The following is a 13,099-nucleotide window of genomic DNA, read 5'->3' as shown; positions in this document are numbered from 1 at the left end:
TAAGCTATTGTTATCTCGGCTTGTGCAAGCATACCTTTAAAGTGGTTAAAAAGTACCTTTAAAATTGCAAAGCAGTTAGCATCTTGTAAGTTTATATAACTGATTTGAAATACTGGTTTTTAGTTATTTGGCTTAACAATTTTCAACAGTGTTAATATCAAAGCAAATCACACCATTTTTCTTCTGTTTATTACTACCTATGCAGGTAGGGAAATGTTTGGCATTTTAAAATCCTTACCTTATTTTAATGAAACTTCACTACATTTGTAATGTATTTATTTTTACTTGCAGCAAATCTCAAAAAGGGCCAATAAAATTAAATCACTAGTCATATTTTCAGAGATTTTATTTACACAACAAATACTACTAATAATAATTTGCTGACAACAACATGGTTATTTTTTATATGAAAATAAATAAAATAGGATTGATCTAGGATCATACATTGTATCAAGAATGTTCTTCATGTAAAAAAATATTCATATACTGTATAGAAGTATTGTTTACGTACTGTCTCTAGGTACTTTGTCTCAGAACCTAAAAATGAAACATAAACTTGTAAAATCCAATATCACAATACTTATAATTTCAAGTGTATAGGTCCTACACTAGAACTACAATCCGAAACGAAAGAAGTAAATTTTTTTTCTTTTCCTTAAATAATTTACTGGAAAATATCTTAAACTTAAGGCAAAGAATACTTCTGGCAACAAAGTGGTAATTAATAACTACTGGTACCAATTTAAATTATACATTTTGCATGAAAAATGAAATTATAAATTCCCTTCTCTTTAAGTATAAAAACTACACTCTTAAAAATATTTTACACATTCTGTGTGTAAAATTTCTAGTACACATTTAAGCACTCACTGCCCGAAAAACTACAAATCACGATCACAGGGAACTTTTATATTATCACTTATATTAAACAATTTAAAAATAATGCGACAATGAAAGCTTTAAATTTACTATATCCTCCTCTAATTCCAATTCAACTTTCAAAGAAAATGTTTATTAATAGAATAAGTGAGTAGAATGAAAAATTAGAAGGCTACATAGACGAGTAACATTTGTAACAACCATTACGCAACAACGTTTTCCTGATGATATATAATAATTTATATAAGAATAATTATGTAGCCATAAAATACATCAACAATTTGCCATCAAGACATCGAACAAACATTAATTATTGTAAGTGATTTCAGCAGCCTAAATATAACTCATAAAAACTCAAAAACAATGTAACCTACTAAAACATTTAGTTTCTTTATTAACTAATTTGACACTTAGTTGACTACAGTATAAAAATGCAATCCGAAACATTCTGGAAATCTAGATTATACTTCTAACTCTAGTGGAGCATTTGATATTATTAGACACTTATTAGCAAACATTGTGAGCAAGATGGAGGAGGAAATCCGTTCTAACTAACTTCAGATCTTCATATCTTCAAAGTCAGCACAACAATTGCACAGTACATCCCACCATAATATAATTTAATAACACTAAGAACAAACAATTTTGGAATGTTAAAGTTTCTATTTATTATATTGGGAAACATATATAAAATATATGCGTACAGAAACAAAACAACACCAAATGTTTCATGCATTTGCACTTTAGTGACAAATGGCTTGAACGACAAATAGAATACTCACATAGTAAAGAGTACATCAGTAGATCAAATTCAAGTCTTTACGACTCCATTTTAAGAATTAAAACCAATTGCATTATTAATGTTAACAAAATGTAAAGTTAAATCTAATACAATTTCATGCTTTAATGTTGGCTACGTTAATCAAGAGTATTTTGAGTACCGTAGACAAACAAGATGACAAAAGTAAGCAGAAATACAGAAGTGACTGATAAAGCAGACGATCGCCCCTCAGACTCTTGGTATACAGGGGTCGACTCTTGGTAGTTGCTCTGCTCAAGCAGAGAGGGCTTGTTCTATCTGAGAAGAGAGATTCCTTTTAACTGCAGATGACGCAGGCCTGCAACTGCAGACTGGAATCCTGCATTGTAGTCGAGTGTCACCTCGTTATAGACATAATCCTCCCGCTTGTCTTGATAGAAGTCATTCTCGTCTGGACCACTAACAAGAGCTCCATAAAGAATTTGGGGATTTGGTCTGTCCAAACCGAATTCGGTCCAGGTGCACGGTTCAGGCATCATATGACATGAGCTACAACATAAGTTAAGTCCATCATTAACAGATCAGTCATGTACAATATGATTGTATGGTTATAATAACTGTTAACTTACCGTACTTAATAAAGGTTAAAACTAGTGATGGAGTATTGGGTTTCACTTCTCGACTCTTTTCTCCATTTACAAAATCAAACTAGTCTGGTTGGTAAATAAAAATTATTATTAACCTTTATAAACAACACTAAACATTGCCCCTTTAAAATATTAGATTTGACATTTGAATTTAGACTTCACCTATTTAGGTGCCTAGTAGTTTATATAAATACCTAACCAGATATTGAACTTTATTTTTATTAACCGAATTTAATTTGTAATATCCAATCGTTTTTGGATACCTGAACTTGACTGAAATATTCTCATTTTATTGGTACCCAACCCAATATGAAAAACAGTTAAACTATTATAAACTCAAATTAAAATTATTTATTTTCGCATATAACTCGTATACAAATGCCACAGAGCAACCACAAGTTGGTGCATTGTCATAATTACATTATTAAAATTAAAATAATAATTAATTATATATTACTGATTCTTTCATTTTACCTTAAACAAAAGGAAAAGAAAAAAGACAGTTGCAAATAATACTGAATCTCCTTTTGTGTTTAATGTTTAAACCTGTTACGAAATTTCCAACTACTTCATCATGTATAGTATAGATTAATTTGTGAGAACCAGACTTATGCATAGATATCTTTTAATTAACATTATTTTACAATACTCTCACTGAACTCTAAATATTGACAAAAACAATAAACAGAAAATATGAATGTAGCGGAGAATAACAGAGTTAAAGTGGTCACCTTGCAGCATGGTGTGGTCTGGTTGGATACTTCTCTCCATAGCCAACCACATAACTGCGACCAGAGCTGCCCAACATATAGTCAATCTGCTGCTTAGCGAATCGTTGATACAGATCTGCATTAACACCTTCATCTGCCAACTGACCCAGAAGTTTAAGTAAGTTTGTCAAAGAGTATAAAGAAATAGAGATGTAAGATGAACACCTACACAGCCTGGATGATTTTGTGTTTCTGGTGATATGAAACATTGGTTAGTCTTTTAAACTGCAGACTTAGAGTTCTCTAGGGTTCCAAAAAACACAAATTTAATAAAATAGATTTTTAACTATGATGTGAACTAGGAGAAGGTTAATTCCAATCAGATATATGCTTCTAATTATAATACCAACATTTTTTATATTGATTCTTAATTTTGATTCTTCTTTTATTTCCTTCTAGATCTATATATATTTTTTTTTATTTCAAAAGTTTGTCTAATTACTATGGGTTCTCTTTATTTTCTATTTTTAATGTAGTAATGGGAATTATTATACATTAACAGAAATTACTGTACAGTATCTCCATTGGTGAAATATTTCAAAGCAATAGAACGTACACACCTAGTTAATCTATTCACTAATTTATTAAATGTTTCAGAGCCGCCACAGAATTTGCTACAAGATATTACCCTCATGGTTTTCAAAATATGTGCTCTGAGATACATTTCATTTTATTGTCAGTAATGACTGGTCAGTCTATGCAACACTTGCTATTAAGCAAGTGTAGGTCAGCATTTTTAGGATCTGGAAAAAATGTAGAAAAATGTGGAATTAAGAACATCAAATAAGCAAAAAAATCACAAAATTTACTCTTAAGATGGTGCAATAGACTTTCAGTTGAAATGTTTTTCACCTGATAGCAAATTCTGAAGGTCCATCTCAAGGCACAAGAAGACTTGCTGAAAAACGTGGAAGTAAATTTTTACCTCACTCAGTTCCATACTGGTCACAGCTACTTTTGCCTGTAACTGCACTGAATGCACAAAGTAAAAAATCCAATGAGTATGTATTGCGTGGATGAGATCAATAATGCTAAGTATACATTTTTTACACGTGAGTGGTTAACGGTTGAAAGAAGAGCTCTCAATATAGACCTTGGGGATTTTTTATTACGTGTTGATAATATGCTCCTGAGCGTGACTGATTAGAATGTAGTTAATGCATTCATATGGTCTGTTCTGACGCACAAGATACAGGATGGATGTCTGAGACCCTTGAGAAGACCTGATAGAAGCGGCTGTTTATCCCACCTTATGTGAAACGTCCCGAAGTGATCAATGAACACTGAAACTCGGGCATCATTTTAGTTACACATATGTGGGGTTGATTAGAGGATTTTTAACCATAAGGTATGAGGAAAACTATTCTGAGTCGCCATAAAACCTCCCAGATTTGGATGGAAACTTGGATGTGGTAATGTATCCTTGGGGTAGTGTCGATAACGCCTATCGGAGAAGGTGATACCACCTTTTTTATCTATAAAAAAATATTAATATGATGTCTCAATTTGTATTGAATATTCATTGCAGTGGTAAAGAGTGATAGTCCCAAACAGTCTGGACTGTTTTCAAGTTTTTTCATTTTACCGATTAAAATATGTGTTTTTCTATTAGTATGAAATAAAAAGTCATGAAATCATATCATCTTTATATACTATTATGAATCAAGCAAGAGCTGAAATGTGCCAATTCCAAATGTGAACTTTATTAAAAGGGGGACAGAAGCAAGTCTCAAAAGTTAATGCTTCACTAAATAACAGCAGGTTTATCAAAGACATCAACTTATCATAATTTTGTAGCTGACCAATTGATAAATGTAATAAAGTTCTTAACTTTGTTAAGAAAAGTTTAGTAAAACCTAAATAGTTTTTAGTAAAGACGGTGCTGGTGCTGTTTTATTAAAAGATATCTAGTTATAAACAAATTACAAGGCTATTGGCCAGTGAAAGTTGGTTAGAAGTTTACCAGGCTAGCGTAGAAACTAAGTATGATGTTTTTTACTCAATATTTGTTCATGTTTTTGAAATTAGCTTTCCTAAATTATTATCTGTTGAAAAAGAGAAAAACTTAAATAGTTGGATTTCAGATGATGTAAAGATTAAAAAGGAAAAAATTGCACAATTGGAAAAAACATATACGGTTTGAAAAACTAATGATTTAAAACAATTAATTAAGCAACTGAAATTGAAAATAAAATTCAAATAAACAATGACAAAAAAGGTTTTTTGACAGTAAAATTAAGAAATCTACAAATAAGTCAAAATCAACTTGGAAAATTATCAAATCTGAAATCAACAATGGCACCAAAATCACTAATAACATACAATTAGTCCAGGATGACACATCCATATCAGACCCAATTCTCGTTGGTAATATATTTAATGATTTTTTTATAAATTTTGTTGATAGATTTGTGCTTCCAAATATTCAGAAAGATTTTGTTAATCAATCGGGTCATGAAAAACCGCCTCAAGCTTAAAATATTTTCAAATTTAAAGAGGTTGATGAAAGAATTTTAAAAACGATTGTAATGGCTTTTGAAAACAAATTCTCAACAGGAATTGATGATATACCAATCACCCTTATTAAACAGTCTTTTCCAATAATCTCCAAACCATTAACCCACATAATCAATTCATCATTAATATCTGGCCTTTTCCCATCCAAATTAAAAATTGCTAAAGTTGTTCCACTCTATAAAAAGGGGGATTTAAATAGTCCAACAAGTTACAGACCTATATCTTTATTACCTGTATTTTCTAAAATGTTTGAAAAAGTAGTATATAATCAACTTTTGGATTACCTGGAAAGTAATCACATATTGGATGATCAGCAACATTGTTTCCGACCACAAAAATCTACGATAACTGCAGGTGTTAATTTAATTGAATTAATAATAGATTTGGTTGACAGGAATGAAAAAGTCATTGGAATCTTCCTTGACTATTCCAAAGCATTTGGCAGTGTGTCCCACGATGAATTACTTAAGGTACTTTACAATTTAAATACGAGTAAGGAGTACTCGTATTAAGAGTAAGGAACATGAATGGTTCAAATCATATTTAAAAAACGACAACAATGTATTCAAATTCAAAATAGTTTTAGTTATTTAAATAGCAAATATAAATATACACAAAATTTTTATTCAAACCTTCAAACTATAAAACATTGTGTCCCAAATGGATCTATACTTGGCCCTCTTCTATTTCTTTGCTATTTAAAGGGGTTGCTGGGTGTGATACAGGTGGATGGGTCAGTGTGCCTCTACGCTGACAATACCAACATCACAATTTCAGGTAAAAGTCAAGAAGAAATTGAGCTTAAATCATCTTTAAGTCTTACAACTGTAAAAGAATTTTCAGAAACTAAAAATCTCCTAATAAATATAAATAAATCAAATTGTATTTCATTCTGTACAAAACAAACTAGATCAAAATTAAAGCCAAATATTTATCTAGAAAATTCAAAACTGAATCAAGTAGAAAACTTTCATGGACTAATATTGGACCAACACTTAAGTTGGGATAAACATGTTAACCATGTAGTAAATAAAATGTCCTATGGTCTTTACGCTCTACGACAAATGTCAAGGGTATATAATATTGAAACCTTGAAAACTATTTATTTTGCATTAATCAATTCACACATGTCTATGGTATAAGCATGTATGGAGCTACAAAAAAAAAATCTAGACTGAATTCTTCACCAACAAAAAAAGCTATTAGAATAATGTTAAATTTGGAACGCAATGAATCTGTCAAACAGCATTTTTCTAAATTAAGAATCCTTACCGTGTATGGTCTATATATTTTTCAAACTATCATGCTTGTGAAATCAAATGAAGATAGTATACTTAAATTAGAAGCAAATCATGATTATAACACTCGCCATAGAAATTATCCATCAATCCCAAAACATAACTTAGAAATTTTTAATAAAAACCCACAGCTATAGGATCCAAATTCTTGTTATTTCTTCCAAAAACGTTTCTAAAAATGTCACAAATTTGCATATTTAAAATAAAGTTTCATTTTTAATTGAAAAATCAGTATACTTATTTAAAGAATATTTTGAGGTAACTTAGTTCATCCAACAATTTAGTAGTTAATATGACATATTATAAATAGTAGCCAAATTGTAAAATCAGTTTTGTCATTTACATAACATTTTGAGGCAAACTTCTTTATTTAATGATTTATGTAGCCACTAAATGGATATTGTAATATAATGGTTGACGCTATTCTGTATTTATACTATATGTGTACATTGTATGAGTCTTGAATAAAGTTAATTTGAATTTAATTTAATTGAACCTAAAAATTTAAGATATTAATAATTAAATGATAAAATTTACGGATAAAGAATAGAAACAATTAGGTTAATATACATTTAAGTATCCAATCCATCATGAAAAACTCAAACAATAAATAGATGAACCGCTTTGGAAACGACCTGTTAAGTGAACAGTGTGGGGGGGGGAAGGAGAGAGAGACAGACAGATGTGGAAAAGGAGAAGAAGCGCGGAGTCACTTCCACCTCCACATTCCTTACCAACCACTACTCTGTCGCCACTTTGCCACTTGTAGGGTATGTGTTACATAACAGCTGTTTTACAAACCCAGTAATAATAACAGCTATTTAACAATAAACATTTGTTAAAATACTTCTTAATCATACTAACATATTAAATAGATGCAGTGGACTATTCTTAACATAAATAATAATATTTTTTATTCCATAACAACAATAATAACAAAACAAAGCATGATGATCCAAAACACCAACGCAGGGAAGCAAAGCACTCGGTTCCCACTTGTATCTTGTAAAGGAAATAGATTGAGCAATGAAAGAGGGGGTGGCATTAGGCATAGTCGAGCTCCTCCTCCTTCTCCCTCCCCCTATGCATAAGAAATCTTCGTGCAGGTCGCTTTCAAAGCGGCTCATCTATAGTATAGTCCTCTAAATATCAGTAATCCAGACTGATGAGGATCTACTGTAATTTTGTACTCTAGACTGCAAGAAAAAATCCAAAACATAGAAATAACGGCTACAATCTGTAAGGACTCGGTTACTCAGACGTCATCTCCCACAAAAGATGCCCAAGTGTTTGAGGCAAATCAAACCGCTGTACTACTGGGAATATCAGAGATGAATTCAAAGCTTGCTCAAATGGACCTAACTATTAAAACTTTAGCTTCAAGTGCCTGCTGCCAAAAAATAAATAACACTTTGAATATGCCCACCACGCATCAAACTACACTAGAAATCAATCAAACTTGTAGTAAAAAACTAGAAAACATATTGACCACACCCTCGACAGAACAAAGTTCACCCCCGACCTCAGGAACCAGTCAAACCTGCAACTAAAAACTGATTCTATCTGCAAGGACAACAAAGGCGGAGTCCTCTATTGCCTTACCCATGACAGATTTAAGTTTAACTACGCCAGGAGTCAGCCAAACCTGCAGAAAAAACTGGAAAACATATTGACCACACCCTCAATAGAACAAAATTAATCCCTAACCTCAGGAGCCAGTCAAACCTGCAGCCAAAAACTGATTCTATCTACAAGGACAACAAAGGCGGAGTCCTCTATTGCCTTACCCATGACAGATTTAAGTTTAACTACGCCAGGAGTCAGTCAAACCTGTAGAAAAAAACTGAAACATATGCGGACTACACCACTGAAAAAACAAAACCCTTCATCAACAACAGGAATGAGCCAAAAATGGATTAAGAAGACAAACAAGTTTAGCGTCTCCCTCTAAATGGCAAAAGCCACTGAAAAAGCTAACATCCAGGAATTTCATTTACCTAAAAACCCAAAAATTAATAGGTTTTTACACAATGAAACCTCCCAAACTTCAGTTCCCACAATCATACCGGAATTCCAGCCAGAACCTCATAAACATTTTTTAGTTCACTCCTACCAGAAGAAGACAAATTCAAAACCAGGTACTTCATCAACTCAAACTTAATAAAAGCTCCAGGAAAAATCTAACCATACTGCATCAAAACATTCACGGACTAGATAAGAAGATTGATAGGCTAAATCATCTGCTTAACAATACAGATCCCAGTATCCTGGTCCTTACCGAACATGGCCTCAAAAGTAGGGAATTAGAGAGTACAAATCTTCAAGGATACTCTTTAATAGCAAACTTCAGCAGAGAAGACCATAAGCTGGGAGGCGTAGCTATCTATGCAAAAGATGCACTGACAGACCGGACCAAAGAAATCGATATATCCCACCTTTGTCAAGAGTTCTGCTGCGAAGCGGCTATGGTATCGGTAGAGTCAACTGGTGAAACTATACACATCCTGGGAGTATACCGATCACCTAGAGAAAATACAAGGGCTAGTTTAAATGTTCTGTCAAATATTCTTGACAACACAAAAGCACACAATAAACACCTAGTGCTGATTGGAGTACACCAGTACCTGAGTACAACGTTGACACAGCCATTATACAAACAGGACTTTCTGATCATACTGCTCAGATATGCCAGATAAATAGATATGAAATAAACACTCTGCCACAGACTTCCTTTAAAAGGCATTTTAGTCAAACCAATTTAGACAATCTAAAATCCCTTCTACTGAACAAAAACTGGGACAACATCCATAATGCTCCTGACGCTGAAACAGCCTACAATATATTTCTAGGAACCTTGAAATTATCACTTGATATTGCTTGCTCCATGAAGAAAAGTAAAAGGAAATCAAAAAATAAAAGTTTGTGCTATGACAATGAGTCAAAACACCTCAAAGATACTTTTTTTAAATCATCGTATGAATACGAAATGTCAGGAAATATCCAAGATAAAGTAGTTATGGTGGAAAGGAAGAAAAAATATGACAATAAACTTAGAGCCCTAAGACAAAATGCAAACTCAAATTTCATTGAGTCAGCCGCCAACAAAACCAAAGCCCTATGGACTGTTATTAACAATGAAAGAAAAGGACAACGAGAACTCCTACCTCAAAGCCGTATTATAATCAATGACAAAGTGATGGATAATCCAATTGAAGTTGCAGAACATTTCAACACTTTCTTCACTCAAGTTGCTGAAGCAACACTGAAACTCAGCAACCACACAGTAGGAAATCATGACAACAATGCAAACAACCAGTCCATAACAGACAACTGCCAAACTGTTTTCAACTTAAGCCTGACAAGTGACAGAGAAGTAAGAGCGGTCATCAATTCCCTTAAATCTAAACCGTCAAGTGGAATGGATGAATACTCATCAAAAATTGTAAAGCATTGTGCTGAAGAGCTAATACCACCTTTGGTCAGCATAATAAACGCATCTTTCAGCCTTGGTCAGTTTCCTGCTGCATTAAAGCAATCAAAAGTGTATCCAAAACATAAAAAAGGATCAACGATTGAAATAAAAAATTACCGTCCTATTTCACTTGTTTCAACCTTTTCTAAAATAATTGAAAAAGTAGTTCTCAATAGGCTTATGAACCACCTGGAGCAGTTAAACATAGCCACTAGTTGTCAACATGGATTTCTGAAAGGTAAATCAACCACATCAGCTATCATCAACCTAATTGAATACATCATTGACCAAATAGATAAAGAAAAATACATCTCTGCTCTGCTTCTTGACTACAGCAAAGCATTTGACTGTCTAGGACATGATCTCATATCAAAAAAACTTAAATCTCTAGGCATTACTGGAATAGCTAACAGTTGGTTTATGAGTTATCTCTCAGGGCGAACACAGGTAGTTGAAGTACAGAGCACTACACATGGCCTTAAAAACACCTTTCAATCAAACCCACAACCAGTCACACGCGGAGTGCCACAAGGATCAATTCTAGGCCCAGTCATCTTTGTTTTATTTGTCAATGACTTCCCAGCATACATCCAAGACCACAACACCACCTGTGTTATGTATGCTGATGACACAACACTCCTAATCAGTGATGCTACAGCAGAAGGAGTGCATATAACTGCCTGCAACTCCCTGCGCAAAGCACTGACATACTGCAGAAAAAATGACTTGGCTGTAAACCCATCAAAAACAATACAGATTAATTTTAGTAAAAGAAAAGACTACATTCCAAAAATACCTGACGTAGAAATTGAAAACCACGTTAAATTTCTAGGAGTCATCCTGGATGGAAGTCTAAACTGGACAGAGCATGTGGATGGCATGTGCAAAAAAATCAGCACAGGTATATATGCTGTGCGGCGCATAAAATGGACTGAAAATTTAGAAACAGCAAAAACAACTTACTATTCACTAGTAGAAACGCACATGAGGTATGGGCTCGCTGTATGGGGTGGGTCCTCTGCTGGGAACCTCAACAGGGTGCTCATCCTACAGAAAAAAGTCATCAGAATCCTCGCTGACCTTGAACCTCAACAAAGCTGCAGGCAAGCCTTCCAAGCCCTTGGCATAAAGACTATCACTGCTCTGTACATTCAAGAAGTTATTCTACATGCTCATAGTCTGAGTCTTCAAACAGGGAAAGACTTCCACTCGTACATTACTCGTCATCCAACTAACTACGTTCTGCCCCCACATCGCACAGCAATCTTTGAAGAAAAACCATCCTACAACGGCCGGAAATTGTGGAATGCTCTACCAGATACAATGAAAGGATTGAAGAGGAATGCCCTACAAGGAAGACTGCACAACCTCCTAGTAAATCAACCTTTTTATACACTGGATGAGTTTCTGAACGCCTGCAATGGAGAATGGAGACTACAAAAACCTTGACTTTGTTTCATTATAAGCTAACTTTTTGTAATAATATGTGACTCTATTACTATTCTTTAAGAATATGTCAATAAAGAAACTTGTCTATTGTCTATTGTAATTTCATTCATATAAAATAATATCATATCAACAACATTCAAAGTAATTGGTAATGCTCAATGTGAAATGTGTAAGATTTTCATGAAGATAATCCATTTCTACCACTTATCTGTACACAGAGATGGCCATACAGTACACATATACAGTAACCATGTATATGAGAAGCTCATTTAACAGTTTTGTATAAAACCACTTGCATAACATACTGAATGTACAGAAAGTCATGGCACTTTTAAATTGATTTATTTACCTAAGTGCGCACAGTAAAAAATATAATGAACATAGATTTCAAAAACTCATTAAAAATTCTACTTTAGTTTATCTCAATTAGACATGAGTACCAAGAACTATCCTTCAGCAGTCCAAATGGAACCTGAACTTCTCCCACTCCTGCAAATAACTTTTGTATCTGATTCAACAGAGCTCAGTGCTATTGCTAAAAATCTTTTATACTTTGAATCTAAATAAAAATTCAAAGGAATAATGTAAGGTGAGCTTGATGGCCAAGCCTTCCTACCTTGTGCTATCCAACTTTGAGTGAAATATCACATTTTCATAAAATAAAAAAAGTTTGCCTCTGTAAGGTAGCTACATTTTTAAACGTCATCAAGATGATAAATAAAACGTTAGTTTTCAATTTGAGGAAGGGCACCGAGTTTAAATATTTAAAAATAGAAAAATTGTCAACGTTTTCTGAAAAAAATGAATCCATAACATGGTCTAAAAGGCAGAGTACACTAAAATCCAGGATATTAGAGTATTATTCTATAAAGGCACAAAGATTTTACTTTCCAAATATGAATGTTATGACGATGTATTGGATTGTATTGGATAAGTCCAAGTCTGAAGATGGGAAATTAAAGGCTCTTTCAAGGCTCAAAGCTAATGCAGGGGATGAGAAACTAAGAGAGCATTTGATCAACGGTTCTAAAAATGCAACTTACATGAGCCCTACTATACAAAATGAAATTGTAGACATTTGTGTCAGCATAATCCAGGAAACTGTTGTTAGAAAACCAATGGTGCTGGAGTATTTACTTTAATAGCAAACAAGACACTGAATTTATCAGACAATGAACAAATGTCTTTATGTGTTCGCTTCATTGATTCAGAAAACAATGTTCTCAAGGACTGTTTGTGTTTTGTGAAAGTTATTGATATGACTGCTGAAGGAATTTCAACTCTAATTCTTAACCAACGTCAGAGTC

The 13,099-nt window shown here is 33.3% G+C and overlaps 1 protein-coding gene across 2 annotated transcripts in view; it reads right to left on the bottom strand.

The window, feature by feature from the left end:
* Nucleotides 1-328: 328 nt before the first annotated feature.
* The window catches only part of LOC124369456 (endoglucanase F-like), a 109,153-nt gene continuing 96,382 nt past the window's right edge, over nucleotides 329-13,099 (bottom strand). For both annotated transcript variants that reach the window (XM_046827463.1, XM_046827464.1), the window contains exons 8-9: nucleotides 3,018-3,157; nucleotides 329-2,188 (exon numbers count right to left, since the gene is read on the bottom strand). In XM_046827463.1, the coding sequence (XP_046683419.1) occupies nucleotides 1,954-2,188; nucleotides 3,018-3,157 (375 nt within the window). In that variant the 3' untranslated portion in view covers nucleotides 329-1,953. The remainder of the gene's footprint in view (nucleotides 2,189-3,017; nucleotides 3,158-13,099) is intronic.

The sequence above is a fragment of the Homalodisca vitripennis genome, chromosome X (genome assembly GCF_021130785.1).
Source record: "Homalodisca vitripennis isolate AUS2020 chromosome X, UT_GWSS_2.1, whole genome shotgun sequence".
Classification (NCBI taxonomy): domain Eukaryota; kingdom Metazoa; phylum Arthropoda; class Insecta; order Hemiptera; family Cicadellidae; genus Homalodisca; species Homalodisca vitripennis.
Note: the sequence above shows the minus strand (reverse complement) of the source record. Positions and strands in the feature narration are given on the sequence as shown.